The 27,083-nt window shown below is 49.1% G+C and overlaps 7 protein-coding genes and 1 long non-coding RNA gene across 12 annotated transcripts; 4 read left to right on the forward strand and 4 right to left on the reverse strand.

The window, feature by feature from the left end:
• The first annotated feature begins 304 nt into the window (after positions 1-304).
• On the forward strand, positions 305-3,341 carry LOC4812769 (uncharacterized). Its single transcript, XM_001353189.5, has 2 exons — positions 305-461; positions 546-3,341. Exon 2 carries the CDS (start codon positions 551-553, stop codon positions 2,960-2,962), a length of 2,412 nt encoding a protein of 803 aa, XP_001353225.3. The 5' UTR covers positions 305-461; positions 546-550; the 3' UTR covers positions 2,963-3,341.
• Positions 3,342-3,780: 439 nt separating this feature from the next.
• On the reverse strand, positions 3,781-7,421 carry HIPP1 (HP1 and insulator partner protein 1). 2 transcript variants are annotated; one of them, XM_015187155.2, is made up of 6 exons: positions 6,231-7,421; positions 5,640-6,169; positions 4,826-5,538; positions 4,543-4,753; positions 4,332-4,478; positions 3,781-4,250 (listed from the first exon to the last, which is right to left on the reverse strand). In XM_015187155.2, exons 1-6 carry the CDS (start codon positions 7,303-7,305, stop codon positions 4,095-4,097), a joined length of 2,832 nt encoding a protein of 943 aa, XP_015042641.2. In that variant the 5' UTR covers positions 7,306-7,421; the 3' UTR covers positions 3,781-4,094. The 2 variants fall into 2 exon arrangements, with proteins under 2 accessions (XP_015042641.2, XP_001353226.3); XM_001353190.4 differs by having other exon boundaries at positions 3,798-4,250; positions 5,610-6,169; positions 6,231-7,420.
• Positions 7,422-7,515: 94 nt separating this feature from the next.
• Positions 7,516-9,994, forward strand: LOC4813442 (protein ST7 homolog). Its single transcript, XM_001353191.5, has 2 exons — positions 7,516-7,932; positions 8,017-9,994. The coding sequence occupies exons 1-2, from the start codon at positions 7,794-7,796 to the stop codon at positions 9,501-9,503; spliced, it is 1,626 nt and encodes a 541-aa protein (XP_001353227.2). The 5' UTR covers positions 7,516-7,793; the 3' UTR covers positions 9,504-9,994.
• A 532-nt stretch (positions 9,995-10,526) lies between these two features.
• On the reverse strand, positions 10,527-13,298 carry pst (pastrel). The gene is made up of 7 exons (XM_001353192.5): positions 13,061-13,298; positions 12,824-12,996; positions 12,630-12,764; positions 12,028-12,566; positions 11,877-11,966; positions 11,647-11,816; positions 10,527-11,573 (listed from the first exon to the last, which is right to left on the reverse strand). The coding sequence occupies exons 1-7, from the start codon at positions 13,165-13,167 to the stop codon at positions 10,742-10,744; spliced, it is 2,046 nt and encodes a 681-aa protein (XP_001353228.3). The 5' UTR covers positions 13,168-13,298; the 3' UTR covers positions 10,527-10,741.
• A 326-nt stretch (positions 13,299-13,624) lies between these two features.
• Positions 13,625-17,554, forward strand: Sec63 (translocation protein Sec63). The gene is made up of 4 exons (XM_001353193.5): positions 13,625-14,170; positions 14,942-15,651; positions 15,725-16,970; positions 17,031-17,554. The coding sequence occupies exons 1-4, from the start codon at positions 14,047-14,049 to the stop codon at positions 17,207-17,209; spliced, it is 2,259 nt and encodes a 752-aa protein (XP_001353229.1). The 5' UTR covers positions 13,625-14,046; the 3' UTR covers positions 17,210-17,554.
• On the reverse strand, positions 17,475-22,644 carry Sh3beta (SH3 domain binding glutamate rich protein Sh3beta). Of its 3 annotated transcripts, XM_033384295.1 has the most exons (5): positions 22,571-22,644; positions 22,209-22,480; positions 20,569-21,006; positions 19,448-19,543; positions 17,954-19,249 (listed from the first exon to the last, which is right to left on the reverse strand). In XM_033384295.1, the coding sequence occupies exons 2-5, from the start codon at positions 22,251-22,253 to the stop codon at positions 18,197-18,199; spliced, it is 1,632 nt and encodes a 543-aa protein (XP_033240186.1). In that variant the 5' UTR covers positions 22,254-22,480; positions 22,571-22,644; the 3' UTR covers positions 17,954-18,196. The 3 variants fall into 3 exon arrangements, with proteins under 3 accessions (XP_033240187.1, XP_033240186.1, XP_003736169.2); XM_033384296.1 differs by lacking the exon at positions 17,954-19,249 and adding an exon at positions 17,475-17,841 and having other exon boundaries at positions 22,209-22,609; XM_003736121.3 differs by having other exon boundaries at positions 19,448-19,540; positions 22,209-22,619.
• Positions 22,645-23,552: 908 nt separating this feature from the next.
• Positions 23,553-25,244, reverse strand: LOC26533876 (uncharacterized). Of its 2 annotated transcripts, none has more exons than XR_004470454.1 (3): positions 25,230-25,244; positions 24,103-25,176; positions 23,553-23,910 (listed from the first exon to the last, which is right to left on the reverse strand). It is a non-coding gene; the product is annotated as an uncharacterized lncRNA (long non-coding RNA). The 2 variants fall into 2 exon arrangements; XR_001453084.2 differs by lacking the exon at positions 25,230-25,244 and having other exon boundaries at positions 24,103-24,246; positions 24,311-24,390.
• On the forward strand, positions 24,565-26,883 carry akirin. The gene is made up of 4 exons (XM_001353195.3): positions 24,565-24,888; positions 25,978-26,325; positions 26,405-26,761; positions 26,828-26,883. Exons 2-4 carry the CDS (start codon positions 26,094-26,096, stop codon positions 26,836-26,838), a joined length of 600 nt encoding a protein of 199 aa, XP_001353231.1. The 5' UTR covers positions 24,565-24,888; positions 25,978-26,093; the 3' UTR covers positions 26,839-26,883.
• Positions 26,884-27,083: the final 200 nt, after the last annotated feature.

Here is a 27,083-nt window from a genome sequence, read left to right on the forward strand (position 1 = left end):
CCGTTTTCCTATGACTGCCGAGACGTTTTCACTTTTGTCAATTCACTCCGTTCTGCCCTTTGAGCCTGTCACGCATTTGATTACCGATTGCACAGGGCCTTGCCGCAGCATACGGATCACTTGGAATTGCTTTTGCAATGTCCTAAATACTGTTTTTTCATAAAAACTTAACTAATTTTCACGCACGTAAACCACAAACGCTGTTGTTGTTGTTTTTGCTGCATGTAGTGATGGGCATTCCATTGGTCACATTCCTATCGATAAGTTCCAAGCACATTTTACACAGTCACAGTTTACGTGAACAGGCTGGCATACGTTACAAATGCGAATAGCTTCTGGTCGTTGGGGTTGCTTTGGGGCCGTGCCTGTGAATTTAATGTTCGGCTAATCCAATAAAGATACAACAAATAGTAGCTATGTGGATGCCAGCAACTAGCAAGTGCTTGTGCTATCAAATAAAGGTCAGTAAGTCCGAGAATTTGACCCTCCTGTCTACACTCTCGAGTCGTTGACAGTGAAACTTATTGATTTTTCCTATCACTCAGCTAAAATGCTGCACACGGAGTCATTGCCCACCAGCACCACCCACCAAGGTATCTACGCGCCGCTAAGTCAGGCCATGACCGACTCCGAATCCGACGAAGAGATCGAGATTCACAACGCCAGCAAGCATCGCCAGCGATTCCACATCGAATCTCAACAGCAACAGCAAAAGCAGCAGCAGCAGCAGCAGCATACGCCCCAGGAGCGCCAATCTCAACGCAGTCGCATTCCGCCAAATACCTTGGCGCTCAAGTCTCCGCACACGCGGCCCACAGCCACACGTATCGTAAGCAAGCCGCAGTCTCAATCTCAGTCCCAATCCCAGTACCAGTCCCAGTCGCAGTCCCATCCTCAGCCGCAGAAGTTTCAACTGGAGACGCCCACGAGCAGCTACACCACGAACATGCAAAACACTTTCCGGTCCGTGATGCTCAGCGACTTGGGCGGCGGCAGTGTGGGAGCCGAGTTCTCCAACTTCAACAGCGAATTCGATGCCACGGCAGACAACGTGGCCATCCTGGGCGGCAGTACGGAGGAGTCCAAGCTCGCGGCCATGTCGACGGCAAGGCGCAGCTGCTTTATAGCCTCCCTCTTGCTGTGCCTCTTTGCGGTCTTCGGCTTTGTCTGGCTGGTGCCGTGCGGCAATCCGGATGGCACCGGGGCCTGCCCAGCCGTGGGCGACCGCGTGAAGACCCACAACTGGCTGAATAACTATACGAAAATAGAGCTCAAGGGCGGCATCAATGTGGTCAATGGACTGCGCGCCTGGGAGAACAATCTGATATTTCTGTACCGCGGCGATGCCTTCTTCCCGGAGTTCCGGCCGGGCAATCACAAGCGGAATGGGATCATCTCGTTGATCGGCAGCTCTGGAGCTGTGGCCTGGTACGACGAGATGGTGGATGAGCCGGCGGCCCTGGACTGCACGCTGATCGATGTGGACAACAATGGGAAGACGGACTGTCTGGTGATTGACGAGTACGGCGAGCTGGGGGCCATCAATCCGGTCTCCGGACAGTGGCATTGGCGCTTCAAGGAGCGCTCGGCCCACAAAATCGATGCCTACGACTTTCCCATCATTCTGCCCGACCTGGATGGCGATGGAGTGCTGGACATACTGCTCGTGTCCAGCCTGTCGCTGGAGCAGCGCACCAAGTCGCTTATCCAACCCAAGCACGAGACCGCGGCCCAACTGGAGGCACGCAATGTGCTCCGACTGCTATCGGGGCGCCATGGTAGGCCCATAGGCGATGGCTTCCGGGTCCACGACTGCCAGAAGCTGAGCCGACTCCAGCTGGAGGCCGGAAATATCAGCTACATCTGTCTGCGGCCCAATAACTCGGACCAGCAGCGCTCCAAGTCTCTGGCGGAGCTATACGGGCTGATAACCAACAAATCGATTGTGGGACAACGTCTGCTGTCTGCCTCCAAGATCTCCCAGCACCGCAACCACGGACAGCGCCGGGAGATCGACTCGCAGCGCAACATTTACTCGCTAAGCGGACGCGAACTGGTAGTCGAGAATCGGGGCATTTGCCCGGAGGACTGCAACGTGACCTTCGTTTTGAGCGAGGTGCGCAATGGAAAGCCCCACGTGCTGAGGAATTTCACAAACACCGGAATGTACGGCATGGTGCCGGCTGAGTATCACTTTAAGAACACCAAATCCCAGATGTCCGGCTTTGTGATGAAGTTCTGGAAGTGGCATGTCGGGAACAAGGTGCAGAAGCAGTCCCCCTCCCAGACATCTACACCGGCCGCACATAACAGCAACAACAATGTGCAGAAGAGCAATGGTAATGGTAATGGCAATGGCAATGGCAGCAACAGCAGCAGCAACACCAAGAACATGAACTCCATCAAGGACAAGGAGAAGTCGTCCCACGGCAAGAAGCAGCAGCAACAGCAGCAGCAGCGTCTGAAGCGCAGAGAAGCCGGAGAAGGCCATGAATTCCCCTCGGCCAGCCAGCAGTTCGATGTCTTTGAGCACTTGATCGAAAAGCGGGAGGCCTATGGCGTCCCCTACAAGAACCAGACGAAGGCCAGCTCTGTGAACGGAAGCGGAGGCGGAGGCGGAGGCAGCAGCTACAAAATGCAAATGATCACCGAGACGGTCATTCTCGTCTTGTTCATGGGCGCCGATACACGGATCGAAAACACGTCGCAGAGCAACATTGTGCAGTTCTGCCGCCAGGACCGCAACGAGATGGTGTGCCAGCCGGATATTAACAACCAGGAGCACTCGATGCTGATAGCCGATCTGGACCAGGATGGCTCGCAGGAGCTGGTCACCTACATGTCCAGCTTTGTGCACGCCGAGGAGCAGCCGTTGAGCGAATGGAAATTGGTTACCTACGTGCGCCTGCTGCGTATTCAGTCCGAGCTGCCTGCCTACTACGAGGACGAGAAACACAACTAGGGCGTAGATCGGCAACAGAACGCAACGGAACGGCGGAATGTGCATTTAAGCATCATCCAGCTGGTAGCTGCTGTCGGGCATACATCAAACGTAGACATTAGTAGTTTAATTACTAGTTGCATGCATTACATTACACTGTACATTAAATAGAAGAACCTTTTCTAGATACTACCCCCACCCCCCCAATATACTTATAAACTGGTAACAAAACAAAAAAAAAACCGAAACATTTGAACTGTCTACTGCCAGTGTTGGTAAGCAGCGCACCCGACCTGATGGATGTTCGCGGCGAATGGCTTAAATCGATTGGCGCCAAATGGGAATTGGAGCAAAATAAAACTGTAAACTCGGAGATCAAAACTCGAGGATTTTCATTGAAGCGAACTGTGTAGAGTTTTTGTCCTTCTAAGTCAGCTAGGCCTGCTTAGCGGTCGGTGGCTGTATGTTTTCTGGTATCTTTATTGACAATCTGTGGATATTAATCTCTACGCTCTTGTCGCTCGAGGCTACCACAATGGGTTAACCCTTGGCATGGATCTGCCGTACTCTGCTGCGTCTGCTACGCCCTTGGGCCTCCTCCCGTTGGCTCCTCCTTTGTGCTAATACCCCTTTGGCACTAGGATTGCTGACTATACTTCTCACTTCTCTGGTTCGTTCGCACTCGCTTTATTTCGTGCACTCTGTCTCACACTCTGCACTTGACTGTCCAGCGCCGTCGTCGTTCGCCCCCTCTTATAGCAGCAACGGTGTAGCATCGGCGTCTCCGCGCCCACCACTCCTACCAAACCAAACCCATAGAAAACACATTCCAAAACTAGTTATAAAAACAGTAGTCTTTATAAAGGTAATTAAACCGAAAACATTTGATAGTTTATGTTTCCACAGATCCTGGAAAATTGGATTATCATCTGGATTACTCTTATTGTAGATAAATTTAGGTGACATATGTGTTTAAGAGCTTCAGTAATCTTATGCTTTTGTACAGTACATGTTTATATACTTATTTGGAGGTGGATTTCCGATGTTAGAATTTAAAATTGCTATCCGAATTAGATCAACTATAGGTGGACTTTAATTGAATAAAGTGAATTATTAACGAATGTATGTAGGCTACCAGAGCATTTTGGTAGCTTTACAAATGACCGTCACCGCTCAGATAACGTTTCAAATTCCCCTGGACACTGGCTGTTGCCCATTGCTCCGCTATGGACTTGAACTCTTCGTCCATTCGCGGCAAGTTTGCCGAATTGATGGCCGAGTGATTTAGCTTCTTCAGATTGCGATACGACTGCAAATGATGGTAAAGATATTAAAGATCGATTAAGGATCGTTCGATGGCCAGCAGTTTTTCAAGATTTTTGTCACGTACCTCCGCCGTTGTTGTGGATATTAAGGTGGCCACTGCCAGAGCTTCCTCGCCGACGCTTCGTGGGCGGCAAGTCTTGTCCACGAAGCCGCTTGGCCCCAACAGATCTGAAGCGCTCAAGCGTTCGCCCAGCAGAAACAAACGCGAGTGCTGCGATCAGAGACAGGATATTACTCTCTGATATATCTATTAAAAGGAAGGAATTTGAACGTACCACCAGAGCGGAAACCTTTGGATGGTTGTGGAAGAGTGCATAGCCCTCGGGCAGCTGTCCAATCTTGGCATAATTGGTCTCGAAGCAGCAATCATCAGCGGCCACCACATAGTCCATGTGCGGCAACTGCATGACGCCCAGATTCTTTAAATTGCCAACAATGCCGGCCACCAGAGGCTTTGGGAATGTAGCCAGCGTATGTAGGTATTTTCTGGAGGCACACAAAAAAGCACACTTCATAAGCAAGGGATCATGGTGGAGAAGTCAAAGAGATTCTACTCACTTGAGGGCCAGCGTTAGCTGACTGGCACTGTTCTTGCGCTTCTCGACAGAGCCCCCGACCAGCTCCTGGCAATCAATGCCCTGACAGAAGTGCGGACCCTGCACGGTCAGCAGCACTGTGTTGTACTGAGAGTTCTTGGCGACGCTGTTGAGCAGCTCGTTGAGCTTCTGCAGCAGCTGGCTGGTGTAGGTGTGGCCGGCCTTGCCGCGGTGCACATTGATCACCAGATGCGCTAGCTTGTCCAGCTTGTGCAGGACAACCAGTTCGGTTGTCTTTGCCTCCTTGGACTGGCCACTGGCGCTGTGCTTCATGTCGTTGGTGAGGGTGTGCGCCTCCTCGCCTCCTGTGGAAGTTCTTTGGTTCGCTTTGTTCTCCGGTTTCAGGAACTTAAAGGTGGGATCGTTCGCGTCGGCAGCCTCGTCCGAGAGCACGGCTCCGGTCTTGTTGTCCAGCGAGAGGCGATTCACGGACGCATTGCTCGAGTACGAGCTGTTCGAACGCCGTCGCATAATCATGGACTCTTCATCGACCCGCCCCTTGTACACGTAGTCCCACGAGTCGGAGGCCAGTGGCTTGGTTATAGTGGCGGAGGGAGTGGCGTTCTTCGGGGAAACAGCACTGGAGGCACCGGCTGCGGCGCGTTTGCTGGTCTTCGGAACACTGGCATTGGCCGCCTCCTTCTTGGGCGACGCGGGCTGCGCGGGCTGGACCGGCTGAAAAAAAAAAAACGGGATAGCTTGATAGCTGGAAGAAACACCTTCTGGCGGGTGGTTCCACTACTCACCCGTCCAGCTCCAGCTACCGTCATTGTTACCGTCATTGCCCGGTTGCGCATACGCGGCTTGTTGGACGTTTCGCCGGCACTATGCTCCCGCTGCTCGTGCTCCACTGCCTGGATCATGTTGGCCGCACCCTCATCCCCCATCAGGCGGTCAATCTCGCTCACTTTCTTCTTTTTCTGGGAGCCGCCGTTGGCCAGGCCTGTGTTTGGAGTTTGGGAGCGACGCTTGGCGGGTGCCCGCACCTCTGGCGTCGCTGCACGCATCAGCCCTGTGTTTGGCGTCCGGGAACGACGCTTGGCGGGGGCTCTAGCCTCCGGCTTTGGGGCACCCGTAGTTGCTCCTGTTGGGGTCCGCGGCACCCTCTTGACCACAAGCCAAGTCGAATTGCCGGGGCTCGGTTTCGCAGTCTTTGGGGATGCTGATGTGCCAGCGCCAGCCGCTGTTGATGGCGCCAGTGGCGGAGTCGCCGTTCCCTTGGAGCTGGCATACTGGGCAAACGATTTCTGCGTCTCTGGCACATCCGGATCCCATATTATCTTCGGCACACGATTGCGCTTGTTCCCTGCAAAAAATTCAAGCCGTAAAATTGTAATTTCTTTGAGGAAATCTTCACTGTACTGTACCTGTAGGCGCTTCGCTCGCGACGGGCTCTGTGGGTGTGGCAGGTTTTGCCCGCTTCACGGCTTTCGTGGAGGCAGCCACAGTTCTGGGGCTTACCGGCTTCAGGATTACCTTGAGCTGATTGTAAATCCGTTGGCAATTGTCTGGCCCAACCTTGACGGCCTTCGGCTGGGGAGGAGGCAGCTTTTTGGGCACGACTGGAGCCGCGGCGACTGTTGGCACCTCGCTGTCGGAGTCACAGTCGGTCCAGTCGTCGTTCAGTGTGCTCACTATGTCCTTGGGCTTCACGACACTGGCCACAGGCTCTCTGCGCCGCGATTTGTGTGCCTTTAGATCGGCTATTTGCTCCAGGGCCACGGCTCGTGCCTGCTCCGGCGAGAGCTTCGGTTTGTAAAGGGGGCACGAGGAGGAGGAAGCTTTGCTGAGCAGTTTGGTGGACAAGGATGTCTTGGAGGTCTTCGCGCCGGTTGTTGCCGGCACACTGTGTTCTTCATCGTCGACTTCCAAGGTTGGATATTGCCCCTCGCCCACGATGGTTACTTCCACATCAACGTTATCCAATTCGGAAAGGGTCTTCTCCATGGCAGACTTTTCCTCTTGTGTATCCGTGCCTTTTAGTAGGGCGATTAGGTCCACTTCCTCGAGAGCCTGTTCGCTGGTCTCCCCCTCACGGGCCTTGTCCTGTCGCTTGTCCGGCAATGTCGTCCCGTCACCAGTTGTCTGTGCGGGCTCGTCCACGCCCCCTGCAACAGGGCTACCATTTTCACCACCACTGCTGGCAGAGGCACTCTCGACTGCATTCTCTAGGGCCTGATCGGAGGGGTGTATGTTATGCATTTCGGCTATTTCCAGCTCCAACGAACTCATTTCGTCCAAGGCAGCATCCTGCTTTTCGAGACCATTTGCTTTGAGCAGGTCTTTACGTTTTTCCGGATCGGAGCCCGCTTTTTTTACCCCCACCTTCGCTGCAGTGTTTGGTTCAGAATCTTCTTTGACGCGTGCGCCTGGCCCAACATCCTCCTCGCATTGGGAGGGTTCCTTGGCGTCCAATTTGTCGCCTGCCATCTGTGCCATCATTTTCTATGGCCACTGAACAGACAACAGCTATTTATATATTTAATTGATTGATTCGTGACACTTCGACTGAGTTAAAAAAAAAAAATCTATTCTTTTGCTAGCGAGCGGCCATTTTTTTAGAGATGTCAGAAAACAATCGATAGAGTGCCAGCGATAGGTGTCACTATTTTTTGGTGTCTTGGTGTTTTGGTGCATGGTCACTCTAATCGAAAATCTAAACGCTCTCCCCCCCCTGCACCACTCCGATGAATACTTTATAGAAAAAAAGTCTGCAGGATCCAAGGATAAAGCGAGGATATTTGTTTGTAAACGATTTGTTCGGCTCGATAACCACTGCACTTCGGAGGCGGTTTGAAGAGCACGCGAGGCGACGAAAGCGCTGCTAAACGCTCGGTCGTGGCGGCAACGGCAACGGCAACGTCAGGCAACAACAACAACATCCAATACACAATTTCCAAAAAGTTTGTGGCAGTGCTGTGTGTCTCAGGATGTGGGACTCGTCCATGTTTCTCAGCACATTGACGCCAAAGTTCTATGTGGCACTCACGGGCACCTCGAGCCTCATATCGGGCCTGATCCTAATCTTTGAGTGGTGGTATTTTCGCAAATACGGAACATCCTTTATTGGTAAGTCGCGTGGCACTCAGCCAGAGTGGCGCTCTGTGATTTGCAATTTGCAATTTTCAACTGATTTATCAATTTGCATTGCAGAGCAAGTGTCCATCAATCACATCAGTCCCTGGATCAATGGCAATGATGCCCAATCGGACTCCAGCAATGGCAGCGGCAGCAGCACCAGCAGTGGCTCCAGTAGCAGCAGCAATGGTGGTGGTGGCGGTGGCGGCGGCGGCGCAGGAGGTGGGGGACCGGGCGCTGGTGGGGGAACCAATTCAACCACCACCACGGGCACCCAGATGCCCGAGTGTAAAGTGTGGCGCAATCCCCTGAATCTGTTTCGCGGCGCCGAGTATCAGCGCTTCTTCTGGGCGACCAGCAAGGAGCCGCTCACCTACTACGACATGAACTTGAGCGCCCAGGACCACCAGACGTTCTTCACATGCGAAGGAGATGCCCGCAAGGAGGAGTACGAGATCATGCAGACGGCCTGGCGTGAACGGAACCCCATGCAGCGCATCAAATCCGCTCACAATGCCCTGGAAATCAATGCCGAGTGTGCTCCGGCCTACATCCTGCTGGCCGAGGAGGAGGCCATGACCATCATGGAGGCCGAGAAGATACTGAAGACGGCCCTCAAGGTGGCCGAGATCAACTATCGCAAGTCGCAGGCCACCCAGCATCAGGGAGCCATCGCAGACGGCATGCATCGCAGGGACACGAACGTTCTCATCTACATCAAGCGACGGCTGGCCATGTGCGCCCGCAAGCTGGGCAAGTTGAAGGAGGCGGCCAAGATGTTTCGCGACCTCACCAAGGAGATCCCCTCCATCATGAGCGTGCTGAACATCCACGAGAATCTCATCGAAACGCTGCTGGAGATGCAGGCCTATGCCGATTGCCATGCCATTCTGGCCAAGTACGATGACATCTCGCTGCCAAAATCGGCGACCATTTGCTATACGGCGGCGCTGCTCAAGGCGCGCGCCGTTGCCGACAAATTCTCGCCGGACATTGCCTCGAAGCGCGGCCTGAGCCCGGCCGAGATGAGCGCCGTGGAGGCCATTCATCGGGCAGTCGAGTTCAATCCGCACGTGCCCAAGTATTTGCTGGAGACGAAGCCGCTCATTCTGCCGCCCGAGCATATATTGAAGCGCGGCGATTCCGAGGCCCTGGCATATGCGTTCTTCCATTTGAAGCACTGGAAGCAGGTGGAGGGGGCCCTCAATCTGCTGCACTGCACCTGGGAGGGTACATTTCGCATGCTGCCGTATCCGCTAGAGCGCGGCCATCTCTTCTATCCATATCCAACGTGCACCGAGTGCGCCGATCGTGAACTGCTGCCGGCCTTCCATGAGGTGTCCGTCTATCCCAAGAAGGAGCTGCCGTTCTTCATACTCTTCACGGCTGGCCTCTGCTCCTTCACGGCCCTGCTGGCCCTCCTCACGCATCAGTATCCGGAGCCGATGGGCCTTCTGGCACAGACAGTACTTACCTGGATCTCGTATCCGTTTCAGTTGCTCAAAGAGCGCGTCGAGGCATTCTGGCCGTGCAACTTGCTGCAGCAGTTGTCGCGTGTCTAAGCTGGATGGATGGGTGGATGGATGGCTATCCCCTGCCAACCCCATCCACTTCACTTCACTTTACTCGACTCCTCTCCCCTTTGGATGACGCGCACACACACACACACACAAAAACAAGGAAACATACAATTACACGCATGCCACACAACCACTAACACACCACACCCACACACACACACACACATTTTCAGCAAGGAACAAGCTACAAACAAAACATAACTACACGTATACATATATCTATATATATAAATACATATATATATATTTTGGATCTTAATATGTCTGTGTTGTCTTCGTGAAATAAAGAAAGCAAAAAAGCTAACTAAATCTGACGCTTTCGGGGCCGGCCTGCTCCTCTCCATAGCAATCTGTGCAGGAGGAGGAGAAGGAGGAGGAGTCGATCGATCGATGTTATCCTTAAGTCTTATCCTTATCATTATTTTTATTACTGTAACAAGAACGAGTAGCGAGTAAACTAAATGCAGAAATTATAATTTCATTTATTTATTCAATTTCAAATCGTTTTGTAATTCTTTTTGCAAATGCTTTTAAGGTCTTAAGGTGCAACCTGCAAGCGAATGCGGCAAAAGCGAGCTACCAACGGAAAACAACATACATGTCGTGAGCATGATGCTCGACTTGACTGGCGGCAAAGGCAGATACAGACAGACAGACAGACAGACAGAATAACGCCCAAGTGCCGCGCACCAAAACGACACACGAATTGCAGTTCTAGCGGCAACAGAGAACAGGAACCAAACAAAATTTGAAACCAATACAACCAAGCCATATGGTTATATGGGGAATTCCCCTTTATATATGTGTATTTGGCCAGGCATGTTATCGCAGAGGATTCGCATTGTTCAGCAAATAATTGGGTACAATGATAAGGCTTCAGGTACTTCAACAACGTGACATTTATAATTGCTACTACTATAGATTCCATGTCTTGCGAAGCCACCAAGCCGATAAGCAATCTCTTATTCTGTGCACACACAGTTAATAATCTTACGATCCGTCAAATACTTTGGTAAATAGAAGCATTTAATTATTAGTTAACTTTGTAGTACTTTTATACATTGTAAATTGTATCAAAATTCATACAGCCATCCGTATTTTGTTGTCAATTTGTGCTCATTTAGAATGTGATTGGGTTAGATTTGTGTATCCCTCCTTCTTGGGGGAGTTGTATTTGTAATAAAGTAATGATAAAGGGTTTCCATTTGCGACTGATCCGGTTACAATTGGCAGACGCTGTAGTAGCCCTCGCAGACGTCACACTTCTTGAGGAGCTCGGAGTACGAGTTGGGATTCAGCGCCATGAAGTAGGCTCTGACGCCTTGCAAAATATCCATGGTGTGTTCAACGATCAAATCGTAGGAATCCTTGCCGTAGTTATCGAGAACGTACACAAGGATCCTGTACATCACCGATTCGGTGGCAATGAAGAACTTCAGCACCGACTTTAGCTCCTCCAGCATAGTGTCCATGAAGGTTCTCGTCAGGTTCATTATGAAATTGAAGACTTTCGGCTCCAGGTTCTGGGCCATGCTGCTGATCATGTCCTCGATACTCCCAGCGTTGACAATGTGTTCGAATAGCACCTCTCCGTAATCCTTTAGGACGAACAGCACACCCCCAACCATAACAGAGCTTAGCTGGAGCGCGAACGCGCCCACGGAATAGTTGGTGGGCTCCGGTCCGTCGAGGGCAGTCGGATTTGGACCCAAAATGCGGGAACCACCAATCGTTCTGATACTGCGCGCAGTCTCGTGGCTGGCGGGAATCGGCTGCTTCACCTGACCCAGTACATCGGGACCCTGTTGGTGCTGCACACTGGAACGAAGCTCTGCCGCGCTGGTGGTCACCTGGTCGTTCAGCACGAAACCCTTGCCATCCGGTGCAAAGGCAACCCGCACGCCCTCCTTGTTCAACTGCTTGTTGATCTTGTAAAGATCGTTGAACTGCTGCTTTGAGGGCACCTCGTTGACGCCGCGTATAATGTCCAGCTTCCCCTTTGTGTTGCCACGGATTCGGATGGTCTCCTTGGACGCCTTATCAAAGGCACGCCTGCAAGCAAAACCGAAAGCCGTGTAATAAAGGTAATATATTGCTATGGATATATATGACATATATAGATTACCGCTGGCGATTGCTCAGAGCCTCGCGAAAGTTGCTTATCTTGCTGTTCGCCGTATCATTGATAATAGTCGATGCCAGACGGAAGTTATATACGCTGTGCGTAAACAGCACCAGGGAGGCCGAAAGCTGCAGCACATCCATGGCCGTGACATCATCGCCATCTTGGGATTTCTGCAGGAAACAAATTAGAGAAAGTCGAAAGGCAGCTGTAGATATGGGCTATACGCTTACCAGTATCAAGTCGAGCACCCCATTGGCTACGCCAGTGCCCGATATGACGATGGAGGAGATGTTCATCCCATTGACAGTCATCTGAGTGATCTGTAAATGGAATGCAAAGAATGCAAACGTTTCCATTGTTAAATTGAATGGAGACGCTTACCGCTCCCACCTCCTGGCCGGCGGCAGTGGCCGCCGACATTACACTGGTAGCTCCAGCAGCGCCCAGCCCCACGGCTCCAGCGATTACGCCCAACCAGTGGCCACGCGCCTCACGGTCCGTCACGCTGATCGACTGCTCGTGCTGGCTGCGATCCACCAGCTTGACACTGGAACGTGCAGTGGCATAGCCGGCAGTCGCAAGGCCGACGGCCCCGGCAGCCGCCATCAGGGGAGCGGACACCGGCAGCGTGAGGAGAGCGGCCACTGGTACGCATGCAGCTGCAAAGCCGCCGATCGCACTGCCAGTGTCCAGATATCCGAGCACTTTTCGGTTGGTGGTGCCAGCCGGGGTCGTGTACTTGTCCAACCTGACTTGTCCGTTGACCATCTTGTAAATGCCACGTTCGGGGGCAACCATCACACCGGCGGGCAGCTCGTTGGTGGCCACATACGAGGTCCAGTTCTGGTAGACGCGTCCGTTCTCGTCTACGAACACCATGCAGCAGTTGGAGCTGTCGCTACTTGTACCACTGCTTCCGGCTGGCCAAAAGGAAAAGAAAAGACATAAGTACAAATTCTTCCGAAAACCGGGACGCAACTTACTGACACAACGACGCGCGCGGAAAACCGGGTGACAAGAAAAGGACTGGCAGTCCTCCGCACGATTCACGTCCTGCTCGTCGGCGACAACCATTACGTATATTATGGATGTGAGCGACTGGTGATTTGTATATTTTCCTGGAAATAAAGAAGCTACGTGACTCATGGAAGAACCAGTTTAGTGAGTGAGCTCTTACGCTGCTCCCAGACGGAATTGAAGATGGTATTTCTAACTTTTTCATTGGCGGCGATTAGCTTCCTGCGTGCGATCTGTTCAGAACTTTCCTCTGAATCATCACTCGGTGGCTCTGGATCGCGTATTAGCTCCTTGAGCTTCTTCTCTAAGACTTTTTTTTGCTCTTGGGACAAGCTGTGGATGATTTAATTAGCATGTTCGCAAACGATGTGCAGCAATAAAACTGCGCAATACTCACAGATCCCAAATGATCTCATCGGCATAGCCGAGAGACTCGGCAAAGTTTTGCTGAACCTCGCGTGCTGTGCGGGGAGCTGCTCTAGCGTTGTTGTTCACTTCCTCCATTACTTGTGTTCTCTTCGATTCCTCTGAATGCAAAATGTGGCCTGCCAAAGCGGGAATGTACAAATTTATACCTGATCAATTCACCAATACGAACGACCACCGGCAAACATCGTTGCAGTGATCGATAGTTTTCAGAGTTGCATCTGCGCCGGCTGCACTTATCGATGCTTAGTTCGAATTTTGTTAATAAAACTTTTTAGCTCGTGACCGATCAAAATACTAGGCATGTGGAAAATATTCGATTTTCATAGAATTATGCAAGGGTTAGGTGTGGACAAAGAATACGTTGCGCTGCTGCACGAACGTATTTATAAAAATATTATAAAATCTATTTCATAAAAATAGCACGTAGCGGGCGCTTAAAAATAATATCCGTTGCAGCATCTGAAGCTGAGCGCCTTCAAGATGAAAATGTTCCTTCAAGAGCAACAAATGTAATCGGTATCGAAAGATAGGCTAACAAAACGAACGAACCGCCCGGTCGAATCGAACTAGTTCGGCCCTGAGCTAAACAACCCTACGTGTCAGTCTCATGCGTCGGTGTAAATACATAGCTTTTTTAAGTTTTCGGTGTAGAAATCGTGCATTTTTTGCTACAGAACAGCCTATGCTGTTTACCGTTCGCTAACATTAAGTTTAATTAATAATTCAACGGAAAGCCTCTGGCCAGGGACTGACTGCCAGCGTGCCAACCCATCAGCTGGAGCTGCAGTCCCCGCCACCGCCTGCCGCCGCCACAGCGAAGAAAAGTGGAAAAAGACTACACACCAGACTCCAGACTCCAGATTCCAGACTGGCAGCAAATTGAAGAAAGGCTGCGCGCAGATAATCTTTGTATATAGCCAGACCTACCTACACATATAGGCGGTAACAGCATTGATGGCGGGTCAAAAGTTCCAATATGACGAGAGCGGCGGAACATTCTACTACTTTGTGCTATCGTTCTTGGCCCTAATATTGATACCAACGACGATTTACTATTGGCCACGTAAAAAGAAAGAAGGTTAGTGCTGCCTTCTGCTGATTATAATCGCTCTCCACCTGCAGCGCGAATTTTAGTGTTTTGTGTGTGTGTGTGTGTGTGTGTGTGTGTGTGCGCGTGTGTGTGCCTGCCTGTTCTGGGGCTGTGTGTGTTGAGTGCTTATCCCCCCCACCCAACAACAACAACGTGCATGTGTTTTCCACTCGCAATTGCAAATGGACACGTTCCAATAATTTATTCTAACAACGTCACCGCAGCGTCTTCGTATTGGTGAAAGCTGCGCTTACACGAATTTCAAGTCGGGCTCACTTCACAATTGGGACACCAACCCAAGCACTCCATGCGTTCACACGTCGCCACCATATCGCGATGTCAGTGTTCCCGAATTGGGCTCTGGAGTGATCCAGCCTACATGTGTTCACGTGCATTCATGTGTGCGTGTTGCGTGTGTGTGGACTTGGCCCACTTGTCGCGATGCGCCATCGTATAAACGAGACACACCTTCGGGGCCACTCTTTCTCTTTAATCCAAATCCTGTTATTTTGTCCGAAAGACAGAAAGAGTATGTTTGAGCGGAAGAGGGGAAAAAAACGATTTTCGAATCGTTTTTCCTACATATTCTGTACAAAAGTAAATATGCTCTCTACGCCGAAAAATACAACATATTTCCTCTCTTGCTGCTTGAGCGGACACTTTGCAGAACAGAACACTTACGATAACTTTTTTCCTGCTCCCTATTTTTGTAAAGATCGTGGTATTGTTTCATTGGTTTGGTTGCTAAATTTATTCAAGATCCCGGCAAGAACAACGAAGAATGCCAGTGCGCCGACTGCCGGAAAAAGAAGACCATTCTAGCCAATGCCGAGCCATACAGAGCCCTCAGGTCGTGGACCATCAAGCTCGTCATTGTGCTGGGCTGGGCCCTGCTGCTATTCCTCACATATCGGGTCTCGCAGTTTGACTATGAAATGGCCAGCTTCGATCCCTTCGAGATACTGAATGTGCCGCCAACATCCTCCCAGGCGGAGATCAAGAAAGCCTACTACAGGCTGTCCAAGATACTGCATCCCGATAAGGAGACGGGTGACGAGAAATCGTTCATGATGCTCAGCAAGGCCTACCAGGCCCTCACCGACGACGTGGCCAAGGAGAACTACGAAAAGTACGGCAATCCTGATGGCCCCGGAGCAATGTCCTTCGGCATTGCCCTGCCGTCGTGGATTGTGGAAAAGGAGAACAGCGTATGGGTGCTGGGCCTGTACGGTCTCGTCTTCATGGTGGCCATGCCTTCGGCCGTTGGCGTCTGGTGGTACCGCTCCATACGCTTCAGCGGCGACAAGGTCCTCCTCGACACCACCCAAATGTACTTCTACTTCATCCACAAGACCCCGCACATGCTGCTCAAGCGCGCCCTGATGGTGCTGGCTGCCAGCCTGGAGTTCGACAAGCGCCACAACTCGCAGGTGACGGAGCGCCAGTCGGACAACGACGAAGTTCCAGCGGTTAGTGTTTCTGCGTATATTCGTTCATTCGTTCTTGTTCATTCCTTACTGATCCTTCGATTTCTCGCTGCAGCTCATCCGCCAGCTGCCCAATCTGAACGAGAAGTGCAAGGAGCACCCGCTCTGCCGCATGTACTCCATCAAGGCGCGCGCCATCCTGCATGCCCATCTCACACGGATCACCCTGAACCCAGATACACTAGAGCGTGATCGTCAGTTCATTGTGAAGAAGTGCCCGTACCTGGTGCAGGAGATGGTCTCCTGTGTGCACCAGCTCGTGATGATGGCGTATGCCAGGCGCGTGCCTCGCCTGCCCAGCATCGAAACCATCGAGAACTGCATGAAGATGTCGCCGATGATCATCCAGGGCCTGTGGGAGTTCAAGTCGCCGCTGCTGCAGCTGCCGCACCTGACCGAGGACCATCTGTACTTCATGAACAAGAAGCGGCACGTGAAGAATCTGCAGCAGTTCGCGCAGCTGAAGCCCGAGGAGGGGCGAACGCTGCTCAAGAATCTCTCAGACTTCGAGTACGAGAATACCATGAAAGTGCTGGGCAAAATGCCCCTGATCGACTTCTCCATACGCTGCGAGGTCATTGACGACGAGAACACCAATGTAGTCACCGCCGGGGCCATTGTCACGGTCACAGTGACGCTCGAACGCAAGGACATGAAGACTCTGTTCGGCGACACCAAGGCCCCCGAGAAGCAGGGCATCAACGATGAGGCCAACGAAGAGGCTGCTGGGGAGGACGACGAGGCTGCAGCCGCTGCTGTGCCCGTGAAGAAGGCCTCGGCCTGGGCCAAGCCCCGCAAGGGTGGCAAGGGCAAGGGCGGCAAAAAGCCCGCCAACAACCAAAAGAAGAAGGTGCAGCCCAAGGCGGTCAACGTGGCTGCGACTGCGTCGGCCGCAACGTCGGAGGAGCAGGCAGCCAACTCAGAGGTCGATTCGGATGCCGGGGACCACAGTGACGTGGATTCGGTAGCCGGCAGCGTCAGCGAGGACGACGAGAAGCAGAACAAGAACAATTCTTCGCTCGACGATGACGATGACGAAGAATGGGAGCGCCTGCAGCAGAAGCTGAACAAGCGCGAGCGTCTCGAGGGCAAGTCGCGCCTATCGCACACCGTCCACTGTCCCTTCTTTCCCGAGGAGAAGCAAGAATACTGGTGGACCTACATCTGCGATCGCAAGTCGCGAACGCTCCTCACGGCCCCCTACCACGTCACGAACCTGGTCGAGAAGGAGGAGATCCAGCTGAAGTTCACTGCGCCGCGTTGGCCGGGCGTCTACACGTTCACAGTGTGCCTCCGATCGGGTGAGTAGTCTGGCCGGAGCTGTCTTTCGACTGAAGACACCAATGATAATTCTATTGCAGACTCCTACCTGGGCATGGATCAGCAACAAGAGCTTAAGCTAGACGTGCAGAAGGCGCCAGCACCACCGACAGACCATCCCCAGTGGGATCTGAGCGAGTCTGAGCCGGAGCACAACGATCAGCAAGAGAATCTGAGTGACTACACGACAGACACGTCCGACGAGGAGGACAGCGACTAGACAGCGAGCGAGCGAGCGAGCATGACAGTGACGAGTCGCAGGTGTACCCCGTATGGTGACTGGCGATGCCCCTGCGAGTGAATATGTCCCTCCTTTCCGCAGAGAGATGTGCAGCTGGAGCAAACAGCTGAAGAAACCCTTTTCCCCTGTTTTCCTTTTAGTAAATGATTTTCGCGTGGCGAGACCCCCTCGCATTTTGACTAGTTTTATGATGGAAAAGACCCCGAACTAGAGCGTAAATAATTATAAACTTCATTTTATCGTGTACTGTACTAAACATAATTATAATGTACTGTATATTTAGTTATTTGGATACAAAAACTAAAATGAGAGACGTAAATCATGTACCGTTTACTGAATATTTTTGTGGTCAAAAAACTGAAAAATAATAATAATTTCCAAAATAAATTCAAAGCGAAAATGAGTTCCACATTCCAGGCTGCGCAGTCGAGACATTCGAGGCATCGCTGCCGCTGCCGCTGCCGTTGCCTGTGCCCCCCTTCCTCTGCCGCCGTCTACTGCGCAGTCGCGGCACGCTCGCTTTCCAATAGCCGGTCTGAGTCTGTCGCGGGCTCGTCGACGGATGGGGGGGCGGCTGCGGCTGTTGTTGTCGTCGTCGTTGCGGAAAGTCGCTGCCGTATGGAGGGGAGGGCGTCGTCGGTGGGTGGTTGGGAAGGAAGAAAATTGTTCAAAAATCATTTTAGTTGGGGGGGTGTGGGGGTTGGGGTGTATCAAGCATTACTCTAAGGTTCGTTACCCGTCACCTGAATTTGTGTGATTAGTGGGTTTTCTTTTTATTTACAGAAAATAGTGGCATTATATGCTAAATGTGTGCGTGCGCATGTGTGTGTGTGGGTGCCGTGTGGATTCTCCGCTTGTTCGCTCCAAGGTGCACAAATACAAGGTGAGAGGGCCTCACCTTGCATTAATACACTTTGGATGCAGGTGCCAGTGTGCGGATGTTGCTGTTGCTGGGACTCTTTGTTTTTATTCGGCGGACGCCTCTGCCTCGGCGTCACCTTCTTCAGCGGCCTTCGGCTTACTGCTGTCCTCTTCTGCTTCCTCTTTGGGCGCGTCATTCTTCTCCGTCTCCTTTTCAGCATCTTCGGTCTCCACCGTTTCGGGGGCGGATTCTTTTGGCGTCTCTTCTGGGTTTTCCGTCTCCTTTTCAGCCTCCTCGGTCTCCACCGTTTCGGGGGCGGATTCTTTTGGCGTCTCTTCTGGGTTTTCCGTCTCCTTTTCAGCCTCCTCGGTCTCCACCGTTTCGGGGGCGGATTCTTTTAGCGTCTCTTCTGGGTTTTCCGTCTCCTTTTCAGCCTCCTCGGTCTCCACCGTTTCGGGGGCGGATTCTTTTGGCGTCTCTTCTGGGTTTTCCGTCTCCTTTTCAGCCTCCTCGGTCTCCACCGTTTCGGGGGCGGATTCTTTTGGCGTCTCTTCTGGGTTTTCCGTCTCCTTTTCAGCATCTTCGGTCTCCACCGTTTCGGGGGCGGCTTTTTCTTGTGTCTCTTCCGCCTTTTCGGTTTCTGTTGCTTCCGCAACATCCTTTTCCTCCTTCTTTTCTTCCGCCTCTGCTATTTTTTCGTCAGCTTCTTCGTCGTCATCCGTTTTACCTTCCTCTTTTTCGATCTTCGGCTCCGCTTCCTTTTCTTCTTTCTCGGCTTCGTCCTGTTTTTTGTCTGCCTCCAGCCCCTCTTCCGCTACAGCTTCCTTATCCTTTTCTACATCTTCTTCCTCTTCATTCTCCTCATCGGTTTCTTTCTCAGCTTCTTCTGTTACTTTGTCCCCACCAGCCTCTTCAACTATCTCCTTTGCAACCTCTTCTTCGGATGACTTTTCTTCTGATATCTCCTCTCCATCCTTGACCTTCTCATCGGCTTCCTCCTCAGCCTTTTCAATTTCCTTCTCACCGTCGCTCTTCTCTTTGGACTCCTCTTCTCCCTCTGGTTTCTCAGTGCCTTCTTGCTCCTTCGTCGATTCTTTACCTGTGGAGTCCTCCTGCGCTGTCTGGTCCCCGGACTCTTCCTCAGCTTCGGTTTCAGTCTGGTATTTGGGGGCGGGTTGTGGGAGTGGTGCGTGTGTTTATGGATGGTTTTTAAGGGGAGTGGAAAATGCATATAGTACAAGATACGATCGGAAATCTGGCGTCTACGGTGCAAGAACATGCCGTGGTTAGCTCCTAAAGCCTCTACTATTCTTATGTTAGCTGTTTTCCATGCAACTCTCTTATGGATCTATTACCTTTTCCTCGCCATTCTCTTCCTTGGCGTCTGCACCTTCGCCCTCGGCCTTCTCCTTATCCTCGCTCGACGTCTCTGCGCCGTCTTCGTCTTTCTTCTTTGGGAGAATCACACGCACACATTAGAAAAATCAAAGCAGAACAGTCGCGGCTTGCGTTCTTACTACCACTGTTAGGCTTTCACTGTTAAGTGCTGGCATTCTACAGTAGCGGCACTCGCTGTTAAGTTCTGGCATTCTACAGTCGCGGCACTCGCTGTTAAGTTCTGGCATTCTACAGTAGCGGCACTCGCTGTTAAGTTCTGGCATTCTGTGCTGCTACGATCCCTGTTAAGTTCTAGCGTTTTACAGTCGCGGCTTCGCAAAATGTGTCAGTGTGGATTATTGCAGGGTTAGACGAGAGTGTTAGAAAAACAAGCCTTGCTGTTGGTTATATTTTTTTTTAGTTCATACAAATATATTTCCTTTTCATTACATAGGCAGCGCTTTTTATGTTTTCGCATTAACATAACTGCTGCACAAACGATACAGCTTTCTTCTTCACTCTCATTCAAGATGATGGAACTTAAGCTTATGAGAACCTAAAGTGTGCTGCTGAAGCACATACAGACAGACGTGTCGGATGTGGTGGTTAATGATTATAAATATTTTGATTAAAATTGTCTTTTTTTCTCAGTGTTGACACAATTAATTAAGAGCGTGTGCAGTGTCTAATTTTCGAAACTTAGATTTTAAGAATTGCAGTCGTCGGGGTAATATAATGTTTAAAGAACACATATACAAGCGCCTTTACTGTAGAGAGACATATATTGATGGTGGATGTGTTAGAGTGTGCTAGAGTGACAGGGCTACCACTCATTTTAGCTATGCCATAAAAATGGATAGATTTATTCATTTGTTATGCCAGACAAAATATACGGTAACCCTGAGAGTGCTGATACGTTGTTAGATAACATGAGGGGTTATTGCTGCTGTTAGCATTATGCCGGCCACCAGTGTGGTCCTAGCTGTTAAAGTTGATGTTAATTCTATTGCTGTTACTTTTACTGGTACTTTTGCTTTTTCTGTTGTGTGTCGCTTCATAACAATTAACGGAAAATACGGTAAATGGCCTAAGCTCAAACCTCTGGCTTCTCCCCCGCCTCGCCATTGGCCTCTGCAGCAGCATCCTCTGCGGGTGCCGCCTCATCCTTCTCTGTCGCCTTCTCCTTTTCGCCGTCCACCTCCTTCTTGGCATCGCCGTTCTCCTGCTTAAGCTCGATCTGGGCACTGCTCACGGCCGTGGTGTCGGCGGGGGCCAGCTTCAGGAACACCTCCAGGGTGTCTATCTCGTTGGCCATGTCGAAGGCGTCGTAGTCGCCGCAGTAGTCCGCATCGTTGAAGATCTGAGGAGGTAGCGGGTGGCGGGGATCGGGGTCGCTGACTGTGCCGCCATTGCTGGTAGATTTGTTCTGCATCATCTCCTTCTCCCCCTCCTTGCCGGGTTCTGTGATATCCACGGTATCATACTGGATGTTCTTGCTGTCCAGGATCATAAGGACGCGCTGTTGGCGCTTCTTAACCTGCAATTAGAAATATTTCGTTATTAGTACCAGCGGATATCTAGTCCCTGCCATCAACGGTGAGCTGTGCCCATCTCTGGCAGCTATTGTGAATGAATTCATATGTATCTACCGGCAAGCCCAAACACACGCACACACCTACAGTCACACACTTGGAAGCCCGATAAGGAAATCCAATTGGAACCGCTCGTTTCGTGTAATTGTCACAAGATAAAGAGTTGTCACGGTTCTCGTTTGACTTCACGCACTTTTTTAGAGGCTGACGCACCCGCGCTCTCACCGCAAGAGCAAGAAATCTATGTATAGTGGGTATTGCGACTATACCACACCCTCTGCGGTCACTCGGCAGTTCGTGAGCTTCACATAACACCACCTAATGGATACTCAAAATTAGGGAACGGTCCGAGAGCATCTCTGGAAATAATTTGAACTATTTTTTTTTATATAGTGTAGTGGATCAGATGGCTTATTTCCTGCTAGCTACAAGTTCACAACAAAAATAATATGCCTTTCTGCTTTGCGGGTAAGCGGTATCATAACAGGAACCACAAACAATGGAAGCAAGTCGTGCTCTCATTGTTGTTGTCGTAGCCGCTGTTCTTCTTCTTTGTTGTTGCTGTCGATGGCCTGCACAAAGCCCGTTATGTTATTGTTCTTATTCGATATTTGCAAATGGAACAAAGGAGAAGAGCGAAAAACTGAATCATGCACAAACACACGTACAAATAAAAGAGGGCCCACGCATAGAGAAGCAACTGTGATCAATGAATGCGCTCTCCTTTACAGTTGCACAGATCCACAGTTGACAGACAAAAAAAAGCTTATACATACATACATATATGGGCAATGAAATGTTTGCGGTCATTGTGCTGCTTCTTGCCACCACCACACACGCACACACATACAGAAAATACCCACTTGCTAGCTGTTTCGACTGTACACAGTATACCACACCACACACTCACTATATATCATCATCGTCACACGCACACCAACTAACAAAAAGCAAAAGAACGGCTGAGGAATAAAATAGAATTCGCAGTGCATATCGTCACCCGTCTTTTATCTAAGTTTGTTAGCTGCGTTGTTGGCTGCTAATGACAGGGCCCAAACATTCCATTAACATGACACCAGAGCCGCTGCAGCTCGATTCTATGCAGGCTTTGCCTCGCCCCATGTCACCCCGCCCTCGACACACTCACCTCCTTGTTGCCGGACATGCCGCTGACGTAGACTTTTAATACCATTTTAGCTTGCGTTTAATAATGCGTTGTTTTGTCAATTTAAAGCTCTATCTATTCGCGTTTCGCGAAATGAAAGTATTCGAGTACGACGATTAAAAATATTTTTAGATCTTTCTTTTTCTTTGCTTCTGCTCTTGGCCCCTACGGTGCTGGTACTGCTGATACGTAATGTTTTGTTGTTATTTCCGTGCACGCACTGGGTAATATTGTTCACTAAGGTTTGATGATTGCTGCGAAGACACGAAAAAAAAATGCTGTAGTGGCTTGTGCAGGTGCAAAGTTTTATAAATTTTCAATTGTTGGAATTGTTTTCTACTGACAATGGTGACACCAATGGTGTTAATTTAAAATATAAAATATACCCTCAGCAATATACCAAAATATACCGTCTCATTTTAAAAATATACCGTAAATATACCGGCGAATTCGAGTTCTATTATACATATTCCTCGTTTTTGATTTTCCGTCGAATATTACTAGCTAGATAGATCTCTCAGCCCTGCCCACATAATTATATCTAATTAATGAACCTATTTTCTACTTAACTAGTTTATTTTAAATACTTGCTTTTATTGGATTTTGACTAAAAAGGGTTTAACGAAAAAGGTGAAAAAAAACTCAAGAGTAATCGTAGCTATTGCTTAGTTTTAATATTCCGTTGAATAATGCTGACTAACTAAGACTCTCAGCTCTGCCCACATAATTTTATGCCATACATTTTGTTCAAGATAAAGTACTTTTAGTAATCCTATTTATTTTATTTTGAATAAAACAAGGTTTATACAAAAAAGATCAACAAAAAACAGCAGTGTTGCTGGTAATTGAAGACTGCCATTTGTATACCCTAGCTTGTTAATTTAATATTCATATACTGTTTTCCAAACGTAATCAATAAGGGAATTTTTTCAAACTAATACTTTTTGACGAATTCATGCATTTAATTAGTTTCCTTTATATCCTGATTCCGATACTCATTCTTGGTCTCTGTAAGAAGACCACTAATTGCAAAGTATCGTTGAAATACCTTTAAAACAGAGACTGACTAGTTTCTGCACAATAGCCTAATTGGAGCATATGATGACAAACATTTCTGCAATTCCATAATATGCTTTTCCCAAGGGTGTCAGAATGTTGCTCATGTTGCGAGACAATACTGCTCGATTTCTCTGCACATGAGTCTTTTCCAAGGACATGTTTGACTATTTTCTTTGGCCGAAAGCAAAAACCGCGTCGTGTCCGTTAATTTACGATATATTTGAACCTGTGGAAAACGGTACCCAGCCCAACCCAACAATGAAAAAATAAGTTCGTACGGATATATTATTTGTGGTGTATATCAAATACAAATTAAAACTAACTTATCAATACAATAGTTGCGGCATCTGCACAATAGGGACTGTCCAAATGTCTTCAGCTTTCGGCTATTAAAGTGGCTCAGCCTGAATGGTATACCATCCAGGGCCAATTTACGCCGAATAACATTCTGAATCTGTTACAGTAAATATGAACATCACGTACATTTCCCGGTGGGTTCACATTTTCAGTGGTTGGGAAATGCAGTTCCAATCATCATCATATGTTGATCCAAATACAGTAATTAAGGTACTAAATTGTAATATTGTGGTCTTTTCTTTATGCACAGATGAAGGATACGATGGACCTAAAAGAGTAATTTTTATTATTATTATTTGTATTATTTTCGACGGTTTAACTCAAGTTGATATCCAATTTAAATAAATGTGGTTTAAGTGGGCTATGTTAGTTTTTGGTATATTTCTGAGGGTCAGATGGTATATTTTATCGACAAATTCACGGTCACTGAATTTCTTGCCACCATGTCTAACTCACACACCTTGCAAATTTCCTAATATTTTCCAGTATATTTTAAGACCAGTTATAGCCTCACCTACTTGTGCAATTCACCAATGTAGAAATCGTGGAGAAATGACGTTTAGGCCACAATAATATTTGGTGATCCACTCGAATTCCTGATCGTCTGCCAAAAAAATCAAAATTAAAAAAAAAAAATTGTTCAATATGTCAAAAAGTTGATAACGGACGTTTTCCACACTGGCGCCTCCATGGGGCTTTAAAAAAAAACCGACACAAATTTTTGAAACGTGAACATTTCCACTTCAGTTGTTGTTTTTAATAATTACATAAAAATGTAGGTATCGAAAACCAGGAATATGATGGATCTTGTACACAAATAATTCGCCACTGTATTTACTGTATATTTTGAAATTCGTGACGTAAATTCCGGTATATTTCTGAGGGTCAGACCGTACATTGTATCGATAAGTCCGCGGTCACACTGCATCTTCGTCACGCACGCATCGTCGTCCATTTTTGTTAAGAATCTGACGGATTTGTAAAAATTTGTTAACTTATGGAAAATTAACAATAAATCAAACATTTAACGACAGTGCATTTCAGTGGCCTTTGGAAATACTGCTCAAATAACTAGCAAGCAATACTATATATTACTTAGACTCTTAACTACAATCTGATTCATTTGTGCGTGCGTATGTTCCAGCAAAGGAGTAGTACAATACAATAAAAAAGTAAATAAAGCGCGTGTGAAGTGGTGCAGAAACTCGACGGAAATACATAGTGCAACGCCGAAAATCCAATTAAAGTAAGTGCAATGGTGGTGTGAAAAGCGTGCGGCCACATATTTCTTGCCAGATTTTCCACTACAGTTACTGGGCGGCGCTGATAATGATATACGATTCGACCATTTTTAAAATTTCATGAAATCAACATTCCAACTCACACTTGCAGCTGTGCTGTGCTGTGCGAGTGTGCGTGTCCGAGCGAGTGTGTGTGCCAGAGCGAGACAACCACTGTGATCGCATTAGTTGCTGTCATTTGGGCTTCTTCTGAAAGCAAATCTCCTCGGGCCTGGTGTTTGTCACGTAAAACGCTAAACGTTGATGGTTATTAAAAACGTACGGTGCAAATTGTATCTCTATGTACCAGCTCAGAACAGCCATTTCCGCACGTGTTGCAAATTGATTGAACCCTGCCTCTGAAGCACTGCTGTGTGAGACAGTGTGAGTGTGAAAAACAGCTGGTACAGCCGCCTTCAGCTAGGCCACCACTGCCGCTCCATGCCTCAAAGACTACGCATTATCCTGGTAGTGGTGGTGGTTGTTCTGGCATTGGGTTACACCTTTCTTTCTTTCCTCTGCATTGCTATGCATTTGTAGTTGTGTTGGTAATTGCGCTGCGCCTTTTGGTTTCGTTTCTCTTTCTCTTTGGAATCGCCCTTTTTTCTTGTGCCGATAGCATAGCATAGCAGCTGCTTGCAGGGCATTAGAGTTGCCCGCTAAGCGGTTTCTGCTAACCTTAAACCCCCTAAAGAGCTGAAAACGCAAGCTCCAATATTCATATAGCCCATAGAAAGAGTAATCTTTTTATATGTTTCGAGTTTAATTAAACTGAAAATCAAAGTCAAACTGCGATTAGATAGAGGCACTTCAAAAATCAAGCTATATTCTGCGGGAATAAAGCCAAATTGACAGCACTGTCTGGCAGGCCATAAATCGCTGCACCATTTTCTTTTATTGGTTGTACTCTGTATGTGTGTGTATGTGCGTGTTTGTGTGTGTGTGGCAAGTGAATCCTGTTTTTCCTTGAAACCAGTTTTCGCATCGTTCCCAGCAAGGTGCGAGAACAAACCCCTCTAATCCATTGAATATTATTCTCTCTCCGACTCTCACAGGGAACGACGCTTCGAACAGCAGCTGTGCAACAACTGTGGCAATAATCAGAAACTTTACAGAAAATTTACACAGCTACAAATTTATCAACTTTTCACCGGGAACCTTAACAATATCGATGGCCTGTGCAACACTGAAACGCGCCTTAGACTGGGAGTCGATGAACCAGCGTCCTCCCAAGCGTAGGCGTTGCAATCCCTTCGGCCAGGCGGGCAGCAACTCCCCGTCGCGGGACCGTGATGGACCCACCATCTCTTCGGGGATAACGCAGACGCCCAGCAATCGCTATGCCAAAGACAGCACCGAGCCCAGCCCATTCTCGGAGGCCAGTCTGGCCAAGATGTCGCCTGGTAAGAACGTTGTAACTTTGTTGGTTTCGCCGGTGAGGTACACACCTAAATAATGTCCTTAATCGCCATTCACCTGCAGACAAAATGGCCGAGAACTTGTGCAACGAAATCAAAAGACTGCACAAGCGCAAGCAATTGCCGATCACAGCGGCCGCCATTGAGCGCATGCAGGACTCCGAGTCGAGCGGCTCCGAAATGGGACCGGAGAGCCCGCGCCGCCCGGACAGCCCACCGAACCTGATGCGCCACGGCGAGAAGGCGCTGTTCACATTCAAACAGGTGCAGCTCATATGCGAGAGCATGATCAAGGAGCGCGAAAATCAGCTGCGCGAGCGGTACGAGTCCGTGCTGACCACCAAGCTGGCCGAGCAGTACGATGCCTTTGTGAAATTCACGTACGACCAGATACAGCGTCGTTACGAGGCAGCGCCTAGCTGTAAGTTCCTCTGGGCTGTAATTATTATTGTGAATATACATTTTCTAATCACCTTTGTCGTTTCAGACTTGTCGTAAGGCTGCGTGAGCTTTTATGCCACACCAAAAAAAAAAAAAGAAAAAAGAAAAAAGAAATTAATTGCACTACGATCTTATGTGACGGTAGATCTACCGCGACAACAACAGCCCTCATTTAAACTAAATCAAGAAATAAGGAAACTAAACAACAAAACAAAAAAACAACAACTTACACATGCATACATACAAACATTGTATTTATGTTATATATTTTGAAATATACGCGAAGGAAGCAGTTATGGTTT

Source organism: Drosophila pseudoobscura, chromosome X, assembly GCF_009870125.1.
Source record: "Drosophila pseudoobscura strain MV-25-SWS-2005 chromosome X, UCI_Dpse_MV25, whole genome shotgun sequence".
In the NCBI taxonomy this organism is placed as follows: domain Eukaryota; kingdom Metazoa; phylum Arthropoda; class Insecta; order Diptera; family Drosophilidae; genus Drosophila; species Drosophila pseudoobscura.

What these genes read in the sequence shown, in the direction of transcription:
- LOC4812769 (XM_001353189.5), top strand. Translation starts at nt 551, where the DNA reads ATGCTGCACACGGAGTCATTGCCCACCAGCACCACCCACCAAGGTATC.
- akirin (XM_001353195.3), top strand. Translation starts at nt 26,094, where the DNA reads ATGGCCTGTGCAACACTGAAACGCGCCTTAGACTGGGAGTCGATGAAC. An exon ending in TCTGGCCAAGATGTCGCCTG is followed by an intron (nt 26,326 to 26,404) that starts GTAAGAACGTTG and finishes ATTCACCTGCAG; the next exon opens with ACAAAATGGCCGAGAACTTG.
- pst (XM_001353192.5), bottom strand. Translation starts at nt 13,167, where the DNA reads ATGGAGGAAGTGAACAACAACGCTAGAGCAGCTCCCCGCACAGCACGC. An exon ending in CAATTCCGTCTGGGAGCAGC is followed by an intron (nt 12,765 to 12,823) that starts GTAAGAGCTCAC and finishes CTTTATTTCCAG; the next exon opens with GAAAATATACAAATCACCAG. An exon ending in CCGCGCGCGTCGTTGTGTCA is followed by an intron (nt 12,567 to 12,629) that starts GTAAGTTGCGTC and finishes CCTTTTGGCCAG; the next exon opens with CCGGAAGCAGTGGTACAAGT.
- Sec63 (XM_001353193.5), top strand. Translation starts at nt 14,047, where the DNA reads ATGGCGGGTCAAAAGTTCCAATATGACGAGAGCGGCGGAACATTCTAC. An exon ending in ACAACGACGAAGTTCCAGCG is followed by an intron (nt 15,652 to 15,724) that starts GTTAGTGTTTCT and finishes TTCTCGCTGCAG; the next exon opens with CTCATCCGCCAGCTGCCCAA. An exon ending in CACAGTGTGCCTCCGATCGG is followed by an intron (nt 16,971 to 17,030) that starts GTGAGTAGTCTG and finishes ATTCTATTGCAG; the next exon opens with ACTCCTACCTGGGCATGGAT.
- Sh3beta (XM_033384295.1), bottom strand. Translation starts at nt 22,253, where the DNA reads ATGGTATTAAAAGTCTACGTCAGCGGCATGTCCGGCAACAAGGAG. An exon ending in GCATGTCCGGCAACAAGGAG is followed by an intron (nt 21,007 to 22,208) that starts GTGAGTGTGTCG and finishes TTCTAATTGCAG; the next exon opens with GTTAAGAAGCGCCAACAGCG. An exon ending in AAGAGAATGGCGAGGAAAAG is followed by an intron (nt 19,250 to 19,447) that starts GTAATAGATCCA and finishes CCCAAATACCAG; the next exon opens with ACTGAAACCGAAGCTGAGGA.
- LOC4813442 (XM_001353191.5), top strand. Translation starts at nt 7,794, where the DNA reads ATGTGGGACTCGTCCATGTTTCTCAGCACATTGACGCCAAAGTTCTAT. An exon ending in ATACGGAACATCCTTTATTG is followed by an intron (nt 7,933 to 8,016) that starts GTAAGTCGCGTG and finishes TTTGCATTGCAG; the next exon opens with AGCAAGTGTCCATCAATCAC.
- HIPP1 (XM_001353190.4), bottom strand. Translation starts at nt 7,305, where the DNA reads ATGATGGCACAGATGGCAGGCGACAAATTGGACGCCAAGGAACCCTCC. An exon ending in CAGCTAACGCTGGCCCTCAA is followed by an intron (nt 4,754 to 4,825) that starts GTGAGTAGAATC and finishes GTGTGCCTCCAG; the next exon opens with AAAATACCTACATACGCTGG. An exon ending in CAAAGGTTTCCGCTCTGGTG is followed by an intron (nt 4,479 to 4,542) that starts GTACGTTCAAAT and finishes CTCTGATCGCAG; the next exon opens with CACTCGCGTTTGTTTCTGCT.